The 26,841-nt window shown below is 48.1% G+C and overlaps 1 protein-coding gene across 7 annotated transcripts in view; it reads left to right on the top strand.

Annotated features, from left to right (window-relative positions):
• GRAMD1B (GRAM domain containing 1B) overlaps window positions 1–26,841 on the top strand; it is a 123,354-nt gene that overhangs the window by 14,149 nt on the left and 82,364 nt on the right. For 2 of the 7 annotated variants that reach the window (XM_059867285.1, XM_059867287.1), the window contains one exon: window positions 5,123–5,200. In XM_059867285.1, coding sequence (XP_059723268.1) covers window positions 5,123–5,200 — 78 coding nt within the window. Of the gene's footprint in view, window positions 1–5,122; window positions 5,201–16,218; window positions 16,356–21,367; window positions 21,412–26,841 lie in introns of those variants that run through there. The other 5 variants (XM_059867294.1, XM_059867295.1, XM_059867286.1 and 2 more) reach the window with 5 other exon arrangements.

Below are 26,841 nucleotides of genomic sequence, written 5' to 3'. Positions count from 1 at the left end.
ATTGCTCTTACCCAGCTGTTGATTTCCAGCCCAGAAGTGTAAGACAAGGGTTTATTTGCTTTTAGGAATGTGTTGTTCTTGCCCAGCTGTGGAATTCCAGCTGGGAGCCAGTACAGAATTCTCCTTCCCTCCTTGCAGGGGTGTGGTGCTTTCCTGAGCCCAGCCTCACAGGCTGGTTTCTATATTGGCTTTTAAGGATTTTTATGGCCGTTGATAGCTGATTTCACTTTCCTGGAAGCTTCAGCCTGCTCTCCTCTCCTCTCCTCTGCTCTGCTCTGCTCTGCTCTCCTCTCCTCTCCTCTCCTCTCCTCTCCTCTCCTCTCCTCTCCTCTCCTCTCCTCTCCTCTCCTCTCCTCTCCTCTCCTCTCCTCTCCTCTCCTCTCCTCTCCTCTCCTCTCCTCTCCTCTCCTCTCCTCTCCTCTCCTCTCCTCTCCTCTCCTCTCCTCTCCTCTCCTCTCCTCTCCTCTCCTCTCCTCTCCTCTCCTCTCTCCTGGCTGTACCCGTGCTCTGGGGCACAAAGGGTGCTCAGTGCCAGGTGAGGTGTCCCAAAGGTGTCCCCATCCAGGTGCTGGCCTCTCAGAAAGGTCATTTCAATAAGGTGCAGCCCTTGGTGGCCCCAGAGAAGCAGCTGGTGAAAGGAAGGTGGCTGAGGAAAACACTGAATGAAATTTAGATTAACTGGCTTTTCATTCCTTGCAGAAAACTGGAAATTCTTTGGCAAAAACAGAAGGGAGGAGAGAAAACCTCTCCCTTTATTTCTTTAAATTATCAATAGAATCTAATTTATCAATTTAATTTATCAGTTATCAAGTTTAATTATTCCACTTTATGAAAATGTGCTATTTGTTGAAATTATCTATATAATTTAATGTATCAATTTAATTTATAAATTTAATTTATCAATGATCAAGTTTAATTATTTCACTTTAAGGAAATGCGCTATTTGTTTAAATTATTAATATAATTTAATGTATCAATTTAATTTATAAATTTAAGTTATCAATTTTCAGGTTTAATTATTACACTTTAAGGAAATGTGCTATTTGTTTAAATTATCAATATAATTTAATTTATCAATTTAATTTATCAATTGTCAACTTTAATTATTGCACTTTATGGAAATGTGCTGTTTGTTTAAATTATCAATATAATTTAATGTATCAATTTAATTTATGCATTTAATTTATTAATGATCAAATTTAATTATTCCACTTCATGGAAATGTGCTATTTGTTTAAATTATCAATATAATTTAATTTATCAGTTTAATGGATAAATTTAATTTATCAATTGTCAAGTTTAACTATTCCACTTTAAGGAAGTGTGCTATTTGTTTCAATTATCATTATAATTTAATTAATAAATTTAATTCATCAGTTATCAAGTTTAATTGTTACACTTTATGGAAATGTGCTATTTTTAAAAATTATTACTATAATTTGATTTATCAATTTAATTTATCAGTTATAAAGTTGAATTATTCCACTTTAAGGAAATGTGCTAGTTGCAGTTTTGGAGCTGTTTCCCCCCAAAACAGATGCTGCTGGATCAAACTCGCTCTTTGGAATGGCAGGTGCAATTTGTTTGGTTTCTTTGATCCCACAGTTGCATTTCTGTGCTGGGCAGGTCTGTGTGCAGCAGGGCTGTGGCTGCAGGCAGCGGTGCATGAATCCCTGAGCTGGGTTGAAGGTTTGGGCTGAGCTCCTGCCAGCAGACATCCCAGGCTGAGCTCCCAGCCGAGTTTGTGCTGCTGCTGGGCTGTGACTGCAGAGCAGAGCAGGGGAAGCTGCCCGGGAGCCCCTCCAGGCTCCCCTGCAGCAGAACCAGCTGCAGCAGGAGCTGAGCAGCCCCTGCAGCTGCCACGGGAGAGCTGCAGGGATAAAGGCGCAGGAAATGCAATTACTGCCCCCAGAAGGGCCTTTGCAGGGGGGACAGTGACATCTTGTGGGCTCAGCTTGCAAGTCTGGCCAGAGATTCAGCGCTGGCCACTTCAAAAATTGGTTTTTTACTGCTCTTTTCTGCTTCTACCCGGGCCTGGGCAGGGTGTGAACACCCAGCAGCTCGGGGTTGGAGTGTTTGCCTGGAAGAAATGATGCCCAGCTGATGTGCAAGGTCACTTTTCTCTTTCAGGGGGTTCTCAGCAGTGTCACCCAGGGAGACTGAGAGACTCCAAAGCCTCGTGCTGGCTGGGAATCAGATTTAGGCTCAGTGGCTCCTCCTGGTTCCTCCTCTCAACCCCAAACGTGGAGCGTGAGCCTTGTGTTTGCTGGGATCTGGGTTGGCACTGGGTGTGCCAGAGTCACAAAGATGTTTTCTGTAAGCTGGGTTTATAGCTGAGTGTTCCAGAGGTCACAAAGATCTGTTTTCCTCATCAGGATTTAAAATTGAGTGTTCCAGAGGTTATAAAGATGTTTTCTGTAAGCTGGGTTTATAGTTGAGTGTTCCAGAGGTCACAAAGATGTTTTCTGATCTGGGTTTATAGCTGAGTGTTCAGAGGGGTTACCCAGCCCCAGCTCTGTGTTTTCCTCCATCTGGATTTAAAATTGAGTGTTCCAGAGCTCACAAAGATCTGTTTCCCTCCATCTGGATTTAAAATTGAGTGTTCCAGAGGTCACAAAGATGTTTTCTGTAATCTGGGTTTACAGCTGAGTGTTCCAAAGGAGGTCAAACAGCTGTTTGTGTTCTCCTCCATCTGAATTCGAGTGTTCCAGAGGTCACAAAGTTGTTTTCTGGGATCTGCATTTAAACTGAGTGTTCCAGAGGTTCTAAAGATATTTTCTGTAATCTGGGTTTACAGTTGAGTGTTCCAGAGGTCACAAAGATGTTTTCTGATCTGGGTTTATAGCTGAGTGTTCCAGAGGGGTTACCCAGCCCCAGCTCTGTGTTTTCCTCAATCTGGATTTAAAATTGAGTGTTCCAGAGGTCACAAAGATCTGTTTCCCTCCATCTGGATTTAAAATTGAGTGTTCCAGAGGTCACAAAGATCTGTTTCCCTCCATCTGGATTTAAAATTGAGTGTTCCAGAGGTTCTAAAGATGTTTTCTGTAATCTGGGTTTACAGCTGAGTGTTCCAAAGGAGGTCAAACAGCTCTGTGTTCTCCTCCATCTGAATTTGAATGTTCCAGAGGTCACAAAGATGTTTTCTGGGATCTGGATTTAAACTGAGTGTTCAGAGGTTCTAAAGATATTTTCTGTAATCTGGGTTTACAGTTGAGTGTTCCAGAGGTCACAAAGTTGTTTTCTGATCTGGATTTACAGTTGAGTGTTCCAGAGGAGTTACCCAGCTCTGTCTGTGTTTTTCTTGATCTGGATTTAAAATTGAGTGTTCCAGAGGTCACAAAGATCTGTTTCCCTCCATCTGGATTTGCACTCAGTGTTCCAGAGGTCACAAAGATGTTTTCTGGGATCTGAATTTGCAGCTCAGTGTTCCAGAGGTCACAAAGGTGTTTTCTGTAATCTGAATTTACAGCTCAGTGTTCCAGAGGTCACAAAGGTGTTTTTTGTAATCTGAATTTACAGCTCAGTGTTCCAGAGGTCACAAAGGTGTTTTTTGTAATCTGGATTTAAAGCTGAGTGTTCCAAAGGAGGCCAAACAGCTGTTTGTGTTCTCCTCCATCTGAATTTGAGTGTTCCAGAGGTCACAAAGATGTTTTCTGGGATCTGCATTTAAACTGAGTGTTCCAGAGGAGTTACCCAGCTCTGTCTGTGTTCTCCTCGATCTGGATTTAGAATTGAGTGTTCCAAAGGAGTCAGACAGATCTGTTTTGCTCAGTCTGGATTGAAGCTGAGTGTTTTAGAGGAGGTTCCCCAGCTCTATCTGTGTTTTCCTCAATCTGGATTTAAACTGAGTGTTCCAGAGCTCCCAAAGCTATTTTAAACTGTTTTAATCTGGCTTTAAACTGAGTGTTTTAGAGGTTACTCATCTCTATCTGTGTTTTCTTTGACCTAGATTTAAACTGAGTGTTCCAGGGGTCACAAAGATGTTTTCCTCAATCTGGATTTAAGCTGAGTGTTCCAGAGGAGATCAGACAGATCTGTTTTCTACGATCTGGATTTAAGATGAGTGTTCCAGAGGTCTCAAAGCTGGTTTGTGAGATCTGGATTTAAGATGAGTGATTTAAGCTGAGTAAGTTTAAAGAGGTCGCAAAGCTGAGTTCCAGAGGTCACAAAGTTCCAGAGGTCACAAAGTTCCAGAGGTCACAAAGCTGGGGTTTTTTTTTGTGATCTGGATTGAAGCTGAGTGTTTTAGAGGAGGTTCCCCAACTCTATCTGTGTTTTCCTCAATCTGGATTTAAGCTGAGTGTTCCAGAGGAGATCAGACAGATCTGTTTTCTATGATCTGGATTTAAGCTGAGTGTTCCAGAGCTCCCAAAGCTGGTTTGTGAGATCTGGATTTAAACTGAGTAAATTTAAAGAGGTCACAAAGCTGAGTTCCAGAGGTCACAAAGTTCCAGAGGTCACAAAGTTCCAGAGGTCCCAAAGCTGGGTTTTTTTTTTTGTGATCTGGATTGAAGCTGAGTGTTCCAGAGGAGGTCAGACAGATCTGTTTTCCATGATCTGGATTTCAGATCATAGTCCCAAAGCTGGTTTTTGAGATCTGGATTTAATCTGAGTAAGTTTAAAGAGGTCACAAAGCTGAGTTCCAGAGGTCACAAAGTTCATGAGGTCACAAATCTGGTTTTTTTTTTTGTGATGTGGATTGAAGCTGAGTGTTCCAGAGGAGGTGAGACAGATCTGTTTTCTATGATTTCGATTTCAGCTTAGTTCCAAAGGTCCCAAAGCTGTTTTGTGAGATCTGGGTTTACAGCTGAGTGTTCCAGAGGTCCCAAAGCTGTTCTCCTCAATCTGGATTTAGGCAGAGTGTTCCAGAGGAGGTCAGACAGATCTGTTTTTCCTCAATCTGGATTTAGGCTGAGTGTTCCAGAGGAGGTCAGACAGATCTGTTCTCCTCAATCTGGATTTAAGCTGTGTTCTACAGGGGGTTACCCAGCTCTGTCTGTGTTTCAATGTGGATTTAAGCCGAGTGTCCCAGAGCTCCCAGAGCTGCTCTGTGAGATCAGGGGGGAAGCTGGCTGTCCCCAGGAGGTTGCCCAGCTCTGACTGAGCCTGTTTTGTGTTCCAGCAGCCAGCAGAGCAGCCAGCAGAGCAGCCACGACGATGACTCTGCCCGGTTCCTGAGCCCCTCCATGCCTGAGGACAGGTGAGTGTGCTGGGAGCGCCCAGGGGAGCCTCACCTGCTGAGCTGCTTCCACCTCCTTGCATTTCTCACCGCTGGTTAACAAAAAATGGGATTTAAATTGCTCTTATCAGTGTCTAAAAGGGTGCATTCATCATCACCTTGAACACGGAACAGTGCATCCAGCCAGAATTTTTGTCTGAAAAGCTGATTTTTCATCACTTTGAATGTGGGACAATGCATCCAGCCAAAATTTTTTGTCTAAAAAGCTGATTTTTCACCACCTTGAACATGGCACAATGCATCCAGCCCCTGAAAGAGCCAGAATTTTCTTTTGGGGCTCATTCCCCAAACTTCAGCTGCTGCAGCAGCTTCAGCAGATGGGCTGTGTGCTGACAATTACCTTAAAAGCCCACAGATGGAATTCCCTGGGTGGATCATTTCCTCAGCAAAGACACCTCTGAGCTTGGTGGTTTTGAAGTGTTGTGGCAATCCTGAGCTCCAGATTTAAGCTGGGTTAACTTGTGTGCAGCACCTGGGTGAGAACTGCTGTGAAGTTCCAGAAGAAACTTTAATTTGGGTTGATTAATGACAGTTTCAAGTTGCAGCATTGGCACAAAAGCTGTTGAAAACTGATTTTTGGTGCTTGTTTGGGTGCATGATTTATGGATGTTGCTTTGGTGAGGAGTTTTGCTGCATCTTGTAGGTCAAGTTTTGAGCCTGAATCTGCTGAGTTTCCTTGTGCTGGGCACGATGTGAGCCCTGAGTTAGCACTGATTTATTTTCCTTGCACTTCTCAGTGCCAGCTAAGAAGAAATGCGATTTATGTTGGTTTTAGGAGAGTTAGCTGTGTTTTTCATCAGCTCCAAAGTGGGGAAATGCATCCAGCCCCTGAAACAGCAGGAACTGAGAGGGACCCTGAGGAGCCAATTAATATCCCATGGTAAAATTCCATACCCCACCAGGGGTTTTGGCTCAGAATCAGCACTTGGGAGCTGTAGCTCACCTTCTCCTCCGTGTTTCACTCCAATTATCCATCTCCCCGTGGCTGTGGAGCCCAGGCTAATTAACAGAACATCCCTAATTGACTGACAGGCCACTGCTGGCAGCCAGGAAATGGAGTGGGACAGCAAAGCAGGGGGGTTCTGAGGGCATCACCTCGGGGTGAGGTGAAATTCCATTTCAGCTGGAATTCCACAGGTGGAGCAGGCTGAGGATTTGTTGATACATCTCTGGGTGAGGCAGCAGGGAACCCTTTGGAAGTGCTGCCTGCTTCTGGGGGATTTTAAAGGGAGCATTTAGGTTGGTGATAACAATATTTTCCTGGCTGGAAGGGGCTGATTTCAGCAGCACAGGAAGATCTCTAGAAATAAATAGAAAACTCTTTGCATAAATAGAAAACTATTTATGCAAAGCCAGAGCAATGCTGAGCCTGCTGACCTCTCATATTTAGGATCAGCAATGTTCCTGCTGCCTAAATGTAATTACAATTAACTTCTATTTGCATGGATCCTAAAATTATCCATGTGTGGGATAGTAATTTACCTTTTCTGCTGGTTTTTTGGTCTCATTGCTGATGTAATTCCCTCAGCCTCCACTGGCATAGCTTTCCTTTGGTTATTGGTGGTTTGTGCTCATGGAACTTCACCAAAAAGTGACTCAAACACACCTTTGATGTAAGAATTGGTGAGGAGGCTGACAGAGCCTTTGAGGGCTTGCTGTCTGCTCTAATAAATAACACAGATGAAGATTGTTTCTGAGGCATTTGAATCCTTTAGATCCCCCAGAAACTGAATGAGGAGGATTTATTTTTGCTGCTTTTGGGTGTTATTTTTTTGACCAGTAGCACAGATTTGAAGCTCTGAGCTTCTGCTTTGAAGAACTCCAAGGCAGTTCTGGTCCCTTATCCATTGACTATTGCACACCAGCACTTAAAAAACCCCTAAAAACCCCACAAACACCCAGGATTTCATCAGAGCTGGAGGATGTGAGCAGAGAGGAGGGCAGGGAGCCAGGTGCTGTGCCCTGGAAGGTGCACCTTGCCTTGGCACGCTGCCCTGGCATCCCAGAGGAGGGCAGGAGCAGGAGGAGCCCGGGATGCTCCGAGCAGGGAACGAGCTGCACCCGCCTCAGGACAGCTGAAAGGAGCTGCCCCAGCCTAAAGCAAAGGGCTGCTGAGCTGATGGTGAGATGGAGAAAGGAAGGACACACAGCTGAGGATGGCTGGAACCCTCCCAGGCAGGATCCTCAGCGCAGGCACGGCTGGTGCAGCTCCCTCCTCAGCCAGGGGTTCCCGAGGCAGCTCCTGGAGGCTGGAGAAGGCTGAACAGCCTGCCCTGCTCTGGAGCACTCGGGGCTCTCTGCAGTCCTTCCCCTGAGCTGTGGGTGCCTGCAGGGCTGGGAGGTGCTGCCATGGTCCAGAAGCCCTGCCCTGGCACAGCATCCTGTGGCACAGCTGCCAGGCAGGTGTGCCACCCCTGCGTCTCCTCCCTGAGGAAAAAACTTTCCCTCTGCAAATCCGTGTAAGTTCTGGCTCTGCCTGCCTGGGCTGTGCTGGGAGGGAGCCACGCTTCCTTTTGGAATAATCATGTCCTTTCTGGGTGTTTTTGGGGGGAGAATTTAGTGGGATGTGCTGGGAAGAGGTTTGGGGTGAATTCAGGGCTCGGTTCTTTGCTGATTGCCCGGGTGAGTCACTTGTGGTGCTATTTATAAAATCAGAATTCCTCTTTCACCTCCCAGGAAAACAGAGGTGGGGAATTAAGGCTGAGTTGCTGAGGTGCTGAAACACCACTGCTGTGTAGGTACAAATTCAGGCAGAGGGTCCAAGTGATTGTGCTTGAGCTAAAATAATTCCAGGGGTGGGTAAGGCTGGGATTGAGCCACAGATTTGGGTGAGACGTGTGCACATAAGAGACCCCAGAACCACTGAAAGGGGACAAAGTTCTGCCTGAATTGCCTTGAATTTCGACCAGATTAACCCCAAATTCATGAGCCTGTCCCTGCTTGATCCAAGCACTTGTTCTTTGTCCGAGGCACCATCAGGTTGGAGGATGCAAAGTGTGTTTTAATTAAAAATTAAGCTACTGAAGCAGAGGAAAGATCAGTCCTTAGACTCAGCCTAAGGAGGAGAGAAACTGCTGAAGAGAGGAGAGCATGGAAAGCAAGGCTGGAAATGGAGGAGAGGGAAATGAGTGGCAGTTTATAAGAGATAATAAAAAAAACTATTTACATAAAAAAACAAATAAATCAAAATTATTTACATTTACACTGCTGTAAATCCAAATGATTTACACAGAGATCATATCTAGTGGAGGAAGTGGGGAAGCACAGTTAAAGTTAACTTTAACACAGTTGGCTTTAAGATCTCTGTCTTTGATTTATCCTGCATCTCATTTTAGTTCCTTAATCTGTGCAGCTCCTAGTTCTGCAGTTCCAGGGCTGCAGGGCTTGCTGCTGCTCTGAGCAATCTCATCAAGATTTCTCAAATAATGCACCAAAATCCACCAGGCAGCTTTCAAGGGAATTAGGGGAAACTTGCTACAGAGACCAGCTGAAGAAATTCTGTTGGCTGCTTGAATTTTCCCAGGAAGTTGTGGGGAGAGCAGAAAGGAGGTCAGAGTTGGAAAATGGATAAATTCCATATTTTTGATGTTCTTAGGGTTTGTTTATTCTGCATCTTTCTCCCTCTGTCCTTTTCCCTTTGGCACAGCATCTGAGCCCCTTTTCCTGCCAAGATCCAGCAGAGATCCTTGGCAGGAGGGTCCTGATCCACTCAGATCCCTGAGCAGCTTTTCCCCTCACAGGTGGATCATCTTCAGGGAGGTTTTTAAAACTCCTCTGGCCAGGACTTGGAGCTCTCACAGGCTCCCTGGTCTGAGCCCTGGTGCTTTTGCAATCCCTTGGAATTGAGTTGGGATTTGAATCTAGCTCCAAACTCTGAGCCAATTTGACTTAATATTAAATAGAGAGTTTAACCAGACTGCTGGAAGGTTTTTTTATTGTAAGAAAGATGGTTAATATTTAGATTATGTCCCTTTTTGTCCCTCTCCCCTCTGGCTGACAAGAGCAGCTTCAGCTCACCTCTGCTCCCCTTGGGTTGTGAGCCTGGCAGGGTCAGTGAATGGAAACACCACGTGCCCTCTGTTCCTCAGATGCCACCACTGTTCCTTTTGGGTTTTATTGAAAGTTCTGGACTTTTCTGGAGGGGTTCTGACTCTTGTGGGCTGGCTTAGCCAGGCTGAGATCAGCCCTGCTGTGCTCTGCCTGCCACTGGCTGCAGGGCAGGCCGGGCAGGCACTCCCAGTGCTGCTCAGGAGCTCGAGGAGGAGCTGCAGAGGTGCTTTAATGCCCCTTTTCCCTTCTCTGAGACGCTGGGCAGGCTCCTTACCCTCCCTTCCTGCTCCAAGAGCAGAGCTTTGCTGTGGAGCCACTCTTCATTCCAGGCTGTAATCATGGGCACCCATCAGCTCTGTGCCCTGGGATTCTTGGAATGTCCTGGTGGAGGAAAGGCTGGGATGCTTTGGGGCCTGTAAACTTGCATATTTCTGTTCTTTTCCATTACTCACACCGATTTTCACGGCTGTGAGTGACCCAGAGGTGTTTCCCTGTGCTCCCTGAGTCTCCAGGTGTGTCTCACCTGCTTGGCAGTGCCCCTGGTGCAGCCTGGCTCCTGTTTGAGCTCTGCTGCCCTGCTCAGGGCTGCTTTCCCAAGCTGCCCTTGCTGGGAGGTGCCAGCTGGCCGTGGAGAGCAGGGCTGCTCCTTGGGGGCAATAATTCAGATTTGTTCTGCTCGCTCCTCCTCCCGCCCGGCGCCGAGCAGAGAGAGGGAGCCCGTTCTGAGAGGGGTGTGGGGCTCCCTGGGATGGTCTGGAAATGCTCCAGTTGTTGGCCTGATCCAGGGCAGGACCAGGAGAGAGAGACAAAGCTGTGGTGGGCTCCTCTTGCAGCACTGAAACTTCGGGTCTGCTGGAAAATGAACCAGCAGGGAGCTCACAGAGCTCAGCTGCTCCCAGCTTCCCCCAGCTGGAGCTGGGGCTGTCAGGGATGCACAGAGGGGAGGGGTTGGGTTTGTTGGGCACAGAGGGGAGGGTTTGGGGTTTGTTGGGCACAGAAGGGAGGGTTTGGGTTTGTTGGGCACAGAAAGGAGGGTTTGGGTTTGTTGGGCACAGAAAGGAGGGTTTGGGTTTGTTGGGCACAGAGGGGAGGGTTTGGGGTTTGTTGGGCACAGAAAGGAGGGTTTGGGTTTGTTGGGCACAGAAAGGAGGGGTTTGGGTTTGTTGGGCACAGAAAGGGGTTTGGGTTTGTTGGGCACAGAATAGAGGGGTTTGGGGTTTGTTGGGCACAGAGGGGAGGGTTTGGGTTTGTTGGGCACAGACAGGGGTTTGGGTTTGTTGGGCACAGAAGAGAGGGGTTTGGGTTTGTTGGGCACAGAAGGAAGGGTTTGGGTTTGTTGGGCACAGAGGGGAGGGTTTGGGTTTGTTGGGCACAGAAAGGAGGGTTTGGGGTTTGTTGGGCACAGAAAGGAGGGTTTGGGTTTGTTGGGCACAGAAAGGAGGGTTTGGGGTTTGTTGGGCACAGAAAGGAGGGTTTGGGTTTGTTGGGCACAGAGGGGAGGATTTGGGGTTTGTTGGGCACAGAAAGGAGGGTTTTGGTTTGTTGGGCACAGAGGGGAGGATTTGGGGTTTGTTGGGCACAGAAAGGAGGGTTTGGGGTTTGTTGGGCACAGAACAGAGGGGTTTGGGGTTTGTTGGGCACAGAGGGGAGGGTTTTGGGTTGGTTGGGCACAGAAGAGAGGGGTTTGGGTTTGTTGGGCACAGAAAGGAGAGTTTGGGTTTGTTGGGCACAGAGGGGAGGGTTTGGGGTTTGTTGGGCACAGAAAGGAGGGTTTTGGGTTTGTTGGGCACAGAGGGGAGGGTTTTGGGGTTTGTTGGACACAGAGGGGAGGGTTTGGGGTTTGTTGGGCACAGAGGGGAGGGTTTTGGGAGGGTTTTTTTGGGCACAGAATGTTTTAGGTTTGCAGGGCAGCCTGATGTCAATTCTGTTTGTGTGGCCAGGTTTCTGCAGGGAGGGGTTTGCATTGCAGGCTTGGCTTGGAGTGTCCTGGTGGAGAAGAGGCTGGGATGCTTCCTGGGGCCTGTAACTTGCATATTTCTGTTCTTTTCCATTGCTCACACCAATTTTCATGGCTGTGAGTGACCCGGAGGTCACTCCAATCTCGAGGTCAGAGCTGCCCACCTCATCTGACAGGGATGCCTTGTTAAGCTGGATGAAATCCAGGGTAAAATCCCTCTCTGGGATGCTTCAGGGGCTTAGAACTGTCCTTCCAACCTTACTGCATGTGCCCAAACCCCAAGGATTTGGGAATTTTGGCAGTGCTAGTGATGACAGCAGAATGAATGGCTGCTGGAAAGGAGTGCAGAGTTCCCTGAGCAGCAGCAGAGTGTGGGCAGCCCCTCTTTGTGTGCCTGTCACAGGAACCCACCTTCCTTGGTGCTGGGAACATTTCAGCTGGGCTGGCATCAGAGAGCAGCGTGTGACTCATGCCATGAGTGTGCCTAGTGCTCCTGCTGCACAAAAAAACCCTCTGGGAGTGACTTTGTCCCCTGTGCTCACCCTGTGTGGGGTGGCTGCAGTGCCACAGAGGTGCTGTTCAGTTAAGGTGGGCTGGGATGGGTGCAGCCCTCCAGGAACATTTTTTTTTTTCCCCTAACATCTTTTCCTTGTGAATCATTGCAAATCCGGTTTGCTGTTGTGCCAGAAATATTTGGTTAATATTTTTTGGGTGTAGAATTTCCTAGGGGATGTTCTGGGACCTGGTTAAGGGGAAGTGAAAAGTGATCTTAGACAAACAGAACTCCGTCTGTGGGTCTAACCAACAGAGAAGACAAATAAAATGTGAGAATGCTCATAACAGAACACATCCCTGAGCTTCTTTGCAGCCAAAATCCAATTTAAAAGGGGAGTTTGCCATTTCAGAAGACTTCCTGGGAGGTGGAAATGTGGATCCACTTAATAAAACTCTAAAATGTGATGTCAGACATCCCAGCTGGACCCCAGAGTGTCCCTTCTTGTGCTGAAGAGTTGAGTTAGCTGCTGGTGTCTGTGAGGAGTCAGTGCCATCTTTTCCCTTTTTAGAGGGATTCTTAGCTCAAAGCAGTGGAGTGCAAAGGATGTCTCAGGGTAGGAGCCCCTTGGGTTGCTGCAGCTTTAATCTGCTTCTGGTTTTAATAAAATCTCAGAGATTTCAAGCTTCTCTTAAACTTGGGGATGAGATGGAGCAAAATCTCTGAATGTGTAGGGATTTCTTTGATGTGCACTGGGCAGGGAAAGGATAAATGCACAGGTGAGGAGAAATAGAGCAGGGATAGTGAGACAAACCCCACTTGTGGAGCCAGTACATTGGCAGGACTGGAGGGCAGAAAAAGTTTTATTTTTTACAGCATATTTCCTTTTGTTCTCCCCCTTGACTCTTTGGAGGATCTGGGCCCACAATAAATGAGATTTTGGCTGTCACAGCCCTGGCTGAGGGGAGCTGGAGGCACAGGGGATGCTGATCCTCCTGCCTTGGCAGCTGGAGGAGAAATTGCTCTTGAGGCCCAGTGGTGCTGCCTCAGCTTCCCCTGGGCTGGGGCAGGGTGTGAGTGCTGGGAAGGAGCTGGGAATTGCTTCCTTCAGCTGGAATGCCTGTGCTGCTGTCCTTCCAGAGCCCTCTGGGTCCTACAGCCATCAGCTCTTTCTGAGTGCAGCTGCTCAATGCAGGGCATGTCTTCTTCACTCTCTGTCGGGACAGAAAAATTCCACTGGTCTGAACTGGGAGTTTGTGTGTTTTGCACTGGTTTGGTGAAGGATCCTCCTGGATTTGTGGTGGAGAGAGCTGAACAAAGCAGCTCCCTCCTGCCCTTGCAGTCAGCACACACACAGAGCTCATCACAGCCTGTTCTGTGCTTTCAGTGCTGTAAATCTTTGGAATAGGAAAAGATTTGCTGTGGTTACCTTGGGGAATGAGTGCATCTTCACATTTCCTAGCCAGCAGTCCAAAGGAGAGGCACCAACCATTCAAGAGGAACATCCTTCCATGGATTTTACCTCTGCAGGGCATCCCCTGGCTTCCTCCTGAGCTGAACACCCACACTTTTCACCAGGTGTTTTCTGCCATTTCAGGAGATTTGGGGAAAGCTGGGGCAGTGGTAGTGGGCAGTGTACTGGGTCACTTCTGCCCTTGAGAATTCCATTCCAGTAACCATTACAGTCCAACTCTCTTTGTTTCTACAGAGAATCCATCCTCTCAGCTTTCTGCATCTTACCCCACAGCAGCACTGCACCTGGCAGAAGGAAATGAGTGCATCTTCACATTTCCTAGCCAGCACTCAAAAGGAGAGGTACCAACCATTCAAGAGGAGTGTGGAACATCATTTTGTGGACTTTACCTCTGCTGGGCATCCCCTGACTTCCTTCTGAGCTGCACAGGCACACTTTTCACCAGGTGTTTTCTGCCATTTCAGGAGATTTGGGGAAAGCTGGCAGTGGGCAGTGTGCTGGGTCACCTCTGCCCTTGGGAATGTCATTCCAGTAACCATTATCATCAAACTCTCGAATGAGCAGAGAATCCATCCTCTCAGCTTTCTGCATCTTACCCCACAGCAGCACTGCATCTGGCAGAAGTCTCCAAGGCAGCTGCTCCTTTAAGCTGGAATTGCCTGTGATGGGAGAAACCTGAGAGCAGAGCAGAGCCCGCTGCCTCCTGCGCAGCCCCGGCTCCTCCGTGCAGCTCCCTGCCCAGCTCTGCCCTCTCATCAGCCTCGTCACTGCTGCTTCCTCTGGGCCAGGCTGCAGTGGCCACAGCAAGCCCCAAACCATCCCAGGGCTGCCCCCCTGGCAGCCCTGCATCCTTCCACGCTGGACTCCGAGGTCACGGCTCTGTGCTGCTTTTCCCCCTGCCCCACTGTGCGTGTGTAACCCAGCTGGGATTTTATCCTCTTTGGCTCCAGCCGTGTTTCCTCCCCTGCTGCTGCAGGGAGGCTCCCTCAGGCTGCTGGGACTGGCCTGGGACAGATCCCCCCTTCCTGCAGATGACTGTAACCGTGTGAGTGCTCGCTGACCTCTGCCTTTCTTCTTCTGCTTCTTTGCCTCCCCTGACTCCCCTGGCCCCTGCAGAGCGTGTTGTGCATCCTGGGGAGAAGGTGCTGCTGTGTGTGGAGCAAGGTCGGGCACTGGGATGGCACCAGCCCAGCTCTGTCCTTGAGCCCCTCTGCTTTTTGTCCCTCTTCTCCTCCAACTTTTACCTAATCCTTTTACCTAATACTTTACCTAAGAATGTTTCCTGAAGCTCTCCCTGCTGCCTGCTTTCCTTTTCCTCCATGAGCCCTGCCCCAAACCTTTGCCTGCTGAGTGCTGGCTCTGCTGAGCCCCTTCCTGCTGTTTCAGTGCCATTCCCATGGGAATCTGGGCCTGTTTGGGGGGTCTGGCAAAGCTTCCAGCTCTGTCAGAGTTCATGATTTCTTTACTCTGGAAAAGGATCTTTGCTCCAGGCTTAGGCTCCTTCACATGAGTTCGGGCTTTGTGCAGCACCTGCCACCCATCAGTGCCCTGAGAGACCAGGACTGATGCTGGGCTCCCCGGGGGAGGGGGGCTCTGTGGGTCAGGGCCATCCTCTGCCCTCTGTTCCTGTTGCCAGCCCTGGTTCTGCCCTGCTGTTGTTGCCACTGTCCCTGGGAGAGCCCCCGAGCCTGCAGGAGGGGCTGGGGGAGGCTTTCAGGGCTGCTCTGAAATGCCTCTCTGCAGCCTCAAGCTGTGTTCTTTAGCTCCCTTCTCCTGTCTCAGGTTTCAGAAATGAAGGATTCAGGATCTTTCTCCTCCTCTGCAGTTATCCCTCTAATGGCTTTTATTCTTAAAGCCAAAAAAAAATAATCTGGTGTGCGTTCTTCACCACTTTATCTGAAACTGGAGGTTATTTTTTTATAGGATATTGCAGGAGCTACCCCACAGATCCAGATGGGAGCAGAAGGTTTGGTTTCTCCAGTGTCTCCATGGATGATCCCTCAGGCAGGGCCAGCCCAGGGACTCCAGGCTGCTGGACTGCATAGAAAGATTTAGCTTGATGGACTGGAAAGACTTGGGTTCCAACAGGTCTGAAGGCTTTATTTAGGCCTTTGAAAGCACCCTGGTGTGGGGAGTCTGCATGTTCAGCATGAAGCTGTGTGGAAATATTGTCCTGTTCAGGTGTTGGGCTGTGGTGTGATGGGAATTATTTCAGACCTGAGATAATTCAGGATCTCCTTGTCTCTAAGAACAAAACCCATCTGGCCCCAAGATTTCTGCCCGAGGCAGTGACCTCTTGCTGCCTGCTCACAGTGGCTGCACCTTCTTGGCAGTGAAGGCAAAGATTAGGAAATGGCTTTCCTTTGAATTGACCAGCAAAGGAGAAGGGGGATTTCTCTCTGAGGTGTGCCATGAGTCACAGAGTTCTGTTACCCAGCTTTGCAGGGTGACTGAGCCTTTCCCGGGCTGGGAGAGGTTCTTGCACCACCTCAGGCAAAAGGAAGGCTGAGTTCTAACAGGCAGGACAATGAGGGGAGGCAAAGAGCCAAAAGACAGTGTGAAAGCAGGATTTTTTTATTCCACTATTGCTCAAGAAAGCAGCAGTTACAACCTGAATCATCCCAGCTTCCTTACCTCCCTGGTGCTGCCCCTCATTCTCCCGACACAAATATTCCTCCTATCCCCAAGTCTCTCTGGAGAATGATTTTCCTCCTTTTGATGGAGGGCTGGTTTTTTCCACTCTCTAAGTAGCTGGAGGTGCTGTGCTGCTGCTTCACTTTCCCCTCCCTCCCAGGACCCCAGCTCCAGGGCAGAGACTGCAGCCACAGCTCAGAAATGGCTCTCAGGGCTCTCTGCCCTGGCCATGGAACTACAGCTCCCATCATGCCAAGAGAGAGAGAGAGAGAGAAAAATGCTTTTTTTTTTTTTTTTTTTTTGCTGGAAATGAAGCCTCATGTGACTTCCCAGCTGCTGCCGTGCAGAGGGAGTCCCTGCCGAGGTTTTTTTCCCAGGGAGATGGAGGTGTGCCCTGGCTGGCTGTGATGGCACCTGCAGCGCTGCAGATCGCTGCCACCTTCGGGGAGGACTCGGGACTGTGCCCACCTGCCACACTTTCCTGGGGGTCTGTACACCTGTAACCAAGGTGCATACCATCCATCTCTCTCCTCCTCACATTCTGACACTCTCTGTAGCAGTCCTTCCTCTCTCCCCGTAACATTTCCTGATTTGTTCCTAATTTCCCTCCCACTGGTTCTGTCTCTAACAGGTTTTGCTTTGCATGCATTTCACAGACCCACAGAGGGGTTTTTTGGTGCTTCCCTAACTCCTGCAGCCTTTTCTTTCTTTTGCCATATGGGACAATCACAGTGTGGCTGAAGCAGTGCCTCTCAGGCAGCACACTGAATTCCCTGCCTGCAGGTCATGCACCTTTCCCTGCAAATTAATCTGTCTGAGCCTCCTCAGCCCTTTGTTTGCACTGCTGGGCGCTTGAAAAAGGGAATTTTTTGGTCCCTGGGAGCCTTTGAGAGGTGAGGCTGCTGTGGGGAGAGTGAGCCATGCAGAGGATGCCCTGCTGGCTGGGAGCTGTGCCTGCTGCAAGGGCAGTGCTTACAGGAGCAGTGTTCTGACTGCTGAGGAATCCTTTTGGGCAATCAGGAGCTGGAACCCCGGGCTAGCAGGACCGTGGCTGTGGCTATTTATAGAGCCTGGAATTCCTCCCCGGAGCTCAGGCATTTCACAGTGGGCTGTTCCCTTGCTGCACTTCCTCAGGAGATGTTTCCTGTTTGCTTTTAAGTTCAGGAGCTGCTGCAGCCACAGGGAGCCTCTGCTGTGAAGAGGCTGAAACGTGGAAGTTTGACTTTTTCTGAACTGCAAAATTATGATTCTTTAGCTCAGGATTTGCTGAAGGTCCTTCATGAAGCTGTTGTGCTTTTTTTTTCTCCTTCCCACGCTGTTGTGAGCTTGGAGTAGAAATGTCATTAAGGGGCATCTGTGGATTTGTGAAAGAGGGGCTGGGGAGCAGAGGGTGTGGATTTGCTGTTGGTGGATCTCTGTGTCTGCACTGGATGCATTGGGAGGCTGAAAGAAGTGTTCAGAAGAGGGGCTTCATGTCCCTGGTTGGCTGTATTCCATGGAATCATGGAATGGTTTGGGATGGAAGGGACCTTACAGCCATGCAGTCCCATGGCAGGGACACCTTCCACCCTCCCTGGGTGCTCCAAGCCCTGTCCAGCCCAGCCTTGAGCACTGCCAGGGATGGGGCAGCCACAGCCAGGGAAGGATTCCTTCCCAAAATCCCATCCAAAGCTCCTCTCTTCCCGGGTTTGTGCACTCTGAGCACAAAGGAGCAGAGTGCCAGCCTGGGTGTGTGCAGGCATGTGTGAGCACATGGCAGCACAAACAGGCCAAAATCCACATTTCTGTGGGCCAGGGCAGGAGCCCTGTCTGTGCTGCTGGCCCTCCCTAGGGCTGCCCTGGTGCTGAGGGCTCCTGCCTGTCCCCAGCCTGCTGCACCCTCTGCAGCAGGGTGACATCTGTGCCACTGCCCCCCAGCACAGGCTGATGTGGAATATTGAATATTCCAAACCCCCCTGGCCTGCCAGGGCTGTGAAATATTGAATATACCAAACCCCCCTGGCCTGCCAGGGCTGTCAGATACTGAATATAATAAACCCTTGTGGGTCTGCCATGGCTGAAAAATACTGAATAGAATAAACCCCTGTGGGTCTGCCAGGGCTGTAAGTTAAATATTGAATATTCCAAACCCCTGTGGGTCTGCCAGGGCTGTGAAATATTGAATAGAATAAACCCTTGTGGGTCTGCCATGGCTGTAAGTTAAATATTGAATATTCCAAACTCCCCTGGGTCTGCCAGGGCTGTGAAATATTGAATATACCAAACCCTTGTGGGTCTGCCATGGCTGAAAAGTACTGAATAGAATAAACCCTTGTGGGTCTGCCATGGCTGTAAGTTAAATATTGAATATTCCAAACCCCCCTGGCCTGCCAGGGCTGTGAAATATTGAATATAATAAACCCTTGTGGGTCTGCCAGGGCTGTAAGTTAAATATTGAATATTCCAAACCCCCCTGGCCTGCCAGGGCTGTGAAATATTGAATATAATAAACCCTTGTGGGTCTGCCAGGGCTGTGAAATATTGAATATACCCAAACTCCCCTGGGTATGCCATGGCTGAAAAATACTGAATATAGTAAACCCTTGTGGATCTGCCAGGGCTGTAAGTTAAATATTGAATATACCAAACCCTTGTGGGTCTGCCAGGGCTGTGAAATATTGAATGTACCAAACCCTCATGGGTCTGCCATGGCTGAAAAATACTGAATAGAATAAACCCCTGTGGATCTGCTACAGCTGTAAATTATAGAAAAACCAAACCCCGTGGGTCTCCTGGGGCTGTACGTTAAATATTGAATATATTAAACCCCCTGGGTCTGCCAGGGCTGTCAAATACTGGATATACTAAATCCCCTTGGGTCTGCCAGGGCTGTAAAACAGTGAATATAATAAACTCCCAGGGGTCTACCAGGGCTGTAAAATACTGAATGTAATAAAACCCTGTGAGTCTGCCACAGCTGTAAGATACTGAATATACTAAACCCCCCCTGGGTCTGCAGGGTTGTGAAATATTGAATATACCAAACCCCCCTGGGTCTGCCAGGGCTGTGAAATATTGAATGTACTAAATCCCCATGGGTCTGCCACAGCTGTAAAATATTGAATATATTAAACCCCCGGGGGTCTGTAAAATATTGAATATACCAAACCCTTGTTTTCTATATTTCTATATTTCACTGCCAGGGCTGTGAAATATAGAATATAACAAATCCCTGTGGATCTGCCAGGGCTGTAAGTTAAATATTGAATATACCAAATCCTCGTGGGTCTGCCAGGGCTGTGAAATAGTGACTATAATAAACTCCCATGGGTTTGCCTGGGCTGTGAGATAAATATTGAATATACCAAAGCCCTGTGGGTCTGCCAGGGTTGTGAAATATTGAGTATACCAAACCCTTGTGGGTCTGCCAGGGCTGTGGAATATTGAATATACCAAACCCTCGTGGGTCTGCCAGGGCTGTGAAATATTGAATATACCAAACCCTTGTGGGTCTGCCAGGGCTGTGGAATATTGAATATACCAAACCCTTGTGGGTCTGCCATGGCTGTGGAATATTGAATATAATAAACCCTTGTGGGTCTGCCAGGGCTGTGAAATAGTGACTATAATAAACTCCCAAGGGTTTGCCTGGGCTGTGAGTTAAATATTGAATATACCAAAGCCCCGTGGGTCGGCTCCCTGGGGTGTGACCGTGCGTGGCAGTGCCTGTGCCTAGGGCAGCAGCAGCGCTCTGGTTTTGCAGAGGCAGAGCTGCCCTTTGGTGTGTCCAAAGCCCTTTGGTGTGTCCAAAGCCCTCGGTGTGTCCAAAGCCTGCCATAAATCCCTCTGTGGGTCTCTGCGTGCTCCTGCTGCGTGCCTGAGCACCGGGGGATGAATAAGCACTTTCAGGCAGCACTTTGAGGCAGCGATGTGCTCGCCCTCGGAGGCTTGGATCTGCCTGAGCTCTGCAGCGTTTTCCCTGCCTCCCTCTGCTCTGCCTGCCCGCTGCCAGGGCGCTCTGGGGAGCTGCTGGGCTGCCTCACAGGCTCCAGGCTGATTTCCTGGAGCAAAGTAGGCCAGGAGGACCGGCAGGGAGAAGCTGGGGGATGAGTGGGGCGGCGTGAAGTCACCGTGCTCCGCCAATCCGGGCAGGGCCACGCAGCTACGGATGCCTCCTGATGCTGGCACTGAGCGCACCTTCCCGGGGGCTTTGGTGCCTCCAGCCCGAGCTCAGCGTGCACCAAAGAGTTACTAGGTCAGGCCCAGTCGTTTGAGGGTGTCCTGTGAGGTGAGTGTGCTCAGGGGGATGCAGCTGAGCAGCCTGCAGCCCGCGTTCTGCAGCGTGCCCGTGCGTGGTCTCTGGTATGGCTGTTCTGCACCATCGCTGCTTCACCTGCCTGCCTGTCCCCCCCACTCTTCTCTGCCCTCCCCACATCCACCCCTCGTGTGTGAGCACTCCTCCTGTACCTGTGCACTGCCCAGAACCCACCTGCTTTCCTCCTGACTCCTGAAATGCCCACTCGGGGTGGGTGGGGTGGGCTGTGTGACTCTCCCTTCTTGCAGAGAGGGAGGGAGGATGAGCAGCTGGCTGAGGCTGGGCTGTTCCCTGCTCACCGGGTGCTGGGTTATTCCCTGCTCACTGCAGGCTGGGTTATTCCCTGCTCACTGGGAGCTGGGCTGTTCCCTGCTCACTGCAGGCTGGGTTGTTCCCCAGCTGGCTGGAAGCTGGGTTGTTCCCCTGGGTCACTGCAGGCTGGGCTCCAGCTCACTCCAGACTGGGTTCTTCCCCTTCTCCCTGCAGGCTGGGCTGTTCCCCTGCTCAGTGCAATCTGGATTCTTCCCCTGCTCAGTGCAGGCTGGGTTGTTCCCTGGCTCACCCCAAGCTGGGTTGTTCCCTGCTCACTGCAGGCTGGGTTCTTCCCCAGCTCACTGCAGGCTGGGTTATTCCCTTCTCACTGCAGCCTGGGTTGTCCCTGGCTCACTGCAGCCTGGGTTGTCCCTGGCTCACTGCAGGCTGGGTTGTTCCCTGCTCACTGGGAGCTGGGTTGTTCCCTTCTCCCTGCAGGCTGGATTGTTCCCTTCTCACTGCAGGCTGGATTGTCCCTGGCTCACTGGGAGCTGGGTTGTTCCCTGCTCACTGCAGGCTGGGTTATTCCCTGCTCACTGGAAGTTGGGTTTTCCCCAGCTCCCTGCAGGAGCTCAGCCTGGGAAGGAAGCTGGGAGCAGCAGCAGGAGGAGCAGGGTCCTCTCTGTCCCTCCTGCTGGACCCTTGGGTGGTGGCAGGGGGAGGAGTTGGGGGCATGGCAGTGGCTCAGGTCTTGTGCCAGGCTCCAAACGAGTTCCTAACCCGGGGCCATCCCCCTGAGACACTTTTCCTGCCCTTCTCTGGGGGGCAGACTCTCGGCACTAACCCCGAAGCGACTTTCATTGTTCTCCTCCTCCTGGCAGGTTGTTTGCCTGTTGTTCTTCATCCTCTTTTGACTTTCCCTTTCTCTCCCCTCCCTCCCTCCCTTCTCCCCTGATGCCCTTGTTCACTGCTAGGCCAAGCAGAAAGCATGGAGACGTCTGATATGGCGACAGCAAAGGTAGGATGGAAATGCTGCCGGCCTCACTGTGCGTAAGTGGTTTCGCTTGGCACCTTCTTTCTCTGTCTCTCCACCTTCCTCCTGCCCCCTGCCACCCTCCCTGCTGTGGGAGAGCCAGGGGATCAGTCTGGCCCCTGCTGCTGGGCTGGGGACGGGCTTGGAGCCCTGGGAGGATGTTACAGGCTGGAGGAAATGCTGCAGCGTTGGGGCTGGGGGCAGAGGTCGGGGTGGGAGGGAGGGGATGTGGGGGCTTGTGGTCCCTCCGAGGCATCTGAGGTGGGAGCAGGGATGCTGCTGAGTGAGGGAGTGACACTAGATGGTGCTTTAGGGGCAGCTTTCCACTCCCAGGGATGGTTGTGCGAGGAGAAATTCCTTCTGGCAGCCTCTTTAATGTGTTTTTTTTTTTTTTTTTTTGGAAAGGATGTCGGGGGAGTGTCAAAAGCGAGAAAGTAATTCGAGCTTATGGATGCACCCACCCTTTTCTGCGAGGCTTCTCTGTTGCCTGTGCCTTGCTTTCGCAGGGCTGTGGGCTCTGCTTTCCTGTGGGCTGGGAATCTGGCAGTGGAACTGGGTGGATCCAGACGGATTTGGGAGATGGGAACGGCTGGGAGGCTTGGGGAGCACCGGGCTGGCACCACTGGGTGCTTGAACATCATGGCACGGTGCCCTTAGAGCCAGGGTTTGTTCTCCTGGCACCAGAAGGACCCTCCTTGGGTCAGAGCAGGGTTAAAGTGCAGGGGATGTGTCTGCAAAACGTGTTTGAGGCTTTGTCTGACAAAGGGGTGAAGTTCAGCCTGGCTGGAGAGAGCCATGGCTTGCAGGGAGTGGGGAAGGGCATTAACAGGTAAAAATCTGCTTGTGAGGCTGCTCTGGCTGGATCCTCCAGCATGTGTTCCAGGGAGAAACCCCTTCCTGGGTGCAGAATTCCCTGGTGAAAGCCCTCCCTGATCTCCTGGTCAGACAGGGCTGCTGGGCTCCTGTCTCAGCTGGGATCCGAGCTGAGCTTTCCCTGCCACATCTGCTCCAGCTGTAATCACATTTATTCCTTCCTTTTCCATTCCACTTCCAGAAGCCTGGATGATGCTGGGGAAGGTTCTGCCCCAGGACTGGGTTGCTCCTTGATGCAGCTTTTGAGTTTTTTAAGTGTTTAGCAATAAATTGTATGATGTGCTTCTGGGTAAATGTTGCTTTATAAAGGTGAACTCGTCCTCATTCTCACATTTGCTGAATCCTCAACTGCTGCAAACCCTCTTCAAGCTGGAGGGCTTGGAAAAAAATAATCATTGAGGGTGCTGAAGGGTCTGTGGCATTTCAGTTAGAGTTGTGGTGGCGTTTTGGGGAACTCAGTTTTATCTCTGGCTTGAAAAACAGACATTTTCCATGGCAGGAACAACAGAATCACTTGAAAATTGTTTTTCTCTGTACCTGTTTTTTGTAGGTTTTGGTTTTAATTAAAGGGAAATGTGACCTGCAGTGTTAAAGCACTATCTTGCCGTGAATGTACTGAAAAAAATCTGATTTTCTTTTTGGAGAAATGGAAAACTGAGTTGAGTTTGAACCTTCTAAAACAGAGATACAACTGGGAATTAGTTATGTAGGCATTCCTGGAACATGCACAGGTTTATTTGAACTCAGCCTCGGCGAGTGCTGATATTTAGTCCCCAGTTCTTTATTTAAAACCCCACAAAATTCTGCTTTCTTTGCTGACTTTGAGCCTGTTACCCCCTTGAGGAGTTTGGAGCCATGAAGGGATGTTGTTAATTTTGCTTGATTTCTGCTGAGCTCAGTCTGGAGGAATTTCTGAGGAGGTTGAAGGATTTATTTCCTCCTGCTGGAATGCTCCAGCAGTGGCCACGGGCTGGGGTGTTGTGTCACAGCTGCTGTCCCCTGTGTCACCATTCCTTTGGTGTCACCCCCTCCCCATCCTGTCCTTCCTTTTCTGCTGAGGCGCCTTCCAGGCTGTCACTGTCACATTTCCTGAAAAATCCCTTCGACAGGATTTCTCTCCTGGGAAGCTGAGAAGCCTCAGAGAAAAAGGAAAACAATAATTATCTGATTGCTTCTCCTGTGTTTTGGTGTTTGTTTATCAGCAGGTGATTGGTTGGTTGGTTTCTTGTGAATTGTTTTGTCTCTTTGACTTGATGACCAATCACAGCCAGCTGTGTCAGACTCTGGTGACAGTCAGGAGTTTTCATTTTCATTCTTTGTAGCTTTCTGTCTGTGTCCTTTCTCTATTATTTAGTATAGTTTTAGTATAACATTAATATAATATTATATATATATATATATATATATATATATATATATATATATATATATATATATATATATAACATAAATATATTATAATATGTATAATATACTATAATATACTAGAATGTAATATATAATATAATATAAATATAATATGGTATAATATAATATGGTAAGCTTTCTGTCTGTGTCCTTTCTCTATTCTTTAGTATAGTTTTAGTATAACATTAATATTATATATATATATATATATATAAAAAATATGTATAATATAATATAATATATTATAATAATTATAATATGTATAATATACTATAATATATTATAATAATTATAATATGTATAATATACTATAATATATTATAATAATTAATTATAATATGTATAATATGCTATAATATATTATAATGTAATATATAATATAATATAAATATGATATTTATATGATATGATATAATATGGTATAATATAATATGTTAAGTTTTCTGTCTGTATCCTTTCTCTATTCTTTAGTATAATTTTAGTATAGCATTAATATATTTTATGTATATATATAAAATATATATTATAATATGTATAATATACTATAATATACTATAATGCAATATATAATATAATATAAGTATAATAATATATAATATGGTATAATATAATATGTTAAGCTTTCTGTGTCCTTTCTCTATTCTTTAGTGTAGTTTTAGTATAGCATTAATATATTATATATATATAAAAATATACTATAATATACTATAATATAATACAATACAATACAGTATAATATACTATAATGTAATGTAATGTAATGTAATATAATATAATATAATATAATACAATACAATACAGTATAATATAATATAATATAATATAATATAATATAATATAATATAATATAATATAATATAATATAATATAATATAATATAAAATATAACCTTCTAAGAACCTCGAGTGAGATTCTCAATTCCTCCTTCATCCTGGGGACCCAGCAAACACCACACACTCTGTCTCAAGGCCTGGCATTTCCTGCCATGCCAGAGAATGATGTGTGTGTCCCCCCCCCAAAAAAAGGAGAAATGCAATTTTAATTCATTTTTCATCCTCGTTTTGGGGCTTTTCAGAGCTGTTGGTGGGCCTGGAGAGCTGCTGTGGGACAGGGACACGGGGCTGTGTCACCTCCAGCTGTGCTTGGCCTGCCAAAAGTGAAACCCCTGCATGGCTCCATCCCTACTCCTTGCTAAGTGCCAGGGAAAAGCAAATTAAACTCTTGGAGAAGGGGGAGATAAAAATCAGGTGAATGTGGAGCTTGTTGAGCAGGCAGGGGTCACTTCCCAGGTGAAATAAATGGAGATTGTGCAATCAGTGAGCTCCTTTCACCCCTGGCACTGCACGGTTCTGCTGCTCTGCCCTCAACACACTCATGGAAATCCTCTGGATTTTAGGGAGTTGTGGGAGATCGTTCAGCTGATTTGTTCCATCCTGGGGGATGTGTCCTGTGCTGGGTGGAGGCAGCCAAGGTGCCTCTTTTCAGCATCTCAGAGGATTTCTGAGCTGATTCCCTTGGCTTTCTCAGGCAGCATGGCTGGGGTTGCTCAGAGCAGCCTCTGCAGGGCAGGAGGACAGACCAGGTGCTAAATATCCAACTTTTCCTTCCTGTGGTTGCCTCTGTGCTTCCAGCTCCCCCCAGGCCCTGCCTGGGGCCGTGGCACTGTCCTGTGCCAAAATTGCCATTTTCATTCTGCCTACCTGTCCCTGGCTGCAGATGTCCCTGTCTCTGCAGAGGCCATGCCCAGCCCTGCTGATCCTGCCAGCACCATCAGGATTTCTTTCATCCAAATAGGGAGCCAGGAAAAAAAATATGAACTCTGGTTTTGTGTATTCCAGACCTAACTTTTAAAATCCACGACAGTTTGTGCTTACAGATCCTGTCTTTTTATCCAACCCTTTTTTTATTTTTTCTCCTGCTGATCTCCCAAGTTTTCCTTCAGTTTTGAGAAAGTTCTGCCTGGTTTTGGCTTTGTTGCTGTTTTTAGTGTTTGTGTGTGTGTGCTGCTGCTTGACTTCCTCCTCCTGACTGGTGCTGGAAGCAGCCAGGAGCCCCAGGGGAGGTTTTATTAATGGAATTCTTCATCTGGACCAGGAATAATCAAAATGTTACTGGCACCAGGCCAGGATCCAAATTATCCTAATTCTTTTTGAAGTTTATGAGAATTTTTTCCCTGGGAGAAAGGGCAGGGATGAGGCAGGACAACACAACCACATGAACTTGTCTTATTATTCTTTATTGTTTGTGCTGAGCAAATGATGCATCTAAATAAAACAGTGAAATTCCCACCCCCAGTAATCCAAATGGGATTCTGATAAAATCATTGGGTTTACAGCCTTTGTGGCTGGAGGGGAAGATGAACCTTTGGGCTGACATCCTGTATGAAGGGTGAAAATGGTGAAAACAGATATTTATGGCTCTGTGAGGGCACCTGCACATCCTTCAGAGCTGCTCTTCAGCTCAGCTAGCATATTTATTTTCACAGAACATCAAAACAAACTCTAAGGAAACCCAGTGTTTACCCTTTTATGCCTATTTTAAATTTTTCATATGGAAAAAGAATTTTTACCCAAACACCAGTGCCTTGGGAAAGCTCTTCTGAATGCAAAACGTGATCATGAAAGATATTTGCCACTTAAATTGACATTTGCACAGATGAGGACAGTATAGCAATGATGCTTTTACAGCCATTTCCAGAATTACAGCCTGCAGCAGCACAGAGCAGTGGGAAGCAGGGGTTTATGGAGCTTCATTTCCAAAACAGGGGCCAGAAGGGCTCTGGACCCCTCCAGCCACAGCTCTGACTGGGTTTTTTTCCATTTTCCCCTTTAGTGGGATGGAGTAGGTAGATAATTAATCTGGAATTCATCTTGCATGTGACTGATAGGTATTCTTAGCTCTGAGGAGGTGGCTGTGCACAGCCCATCCCTCCTGAGACCTACAGCTGCTTTTGGCTTGCCTTATTTCAGTTTTAATACCTTTTTTTTTTTCTTTTCCCCCACTGGAATAGTTAAATGCAGAGGATGGGGGGAAAGTGAAGGGTTTGTCCATTCTGGATCAGCCAGAATCTGGGATTGGGGTTGGGAATACCTGACCCACGGGCCCTCCAATGCTGGGAGGATTTTTTGGCCAGCA

Source organism: Haemorhous mexicanus, chromosome 24 (genome assembly GCF_027477595.1).
Source record: "Haemorhous mexicanus isolate bHaeMex1 chromosome 24, bHaeMex1.pri, whole genome shotgun sequence".
Taxonomy (NCBI): Eukaryota; Metazoa; Chordata; class Aves; order Passeriformes; family Fringillidae; genus Haemorhous; species Haemorhous mexicanus.
Note: the sequence above shows the minus strand (reverse complement) of the source record. Positions and strands in the feature narration are given on the sequence as shown.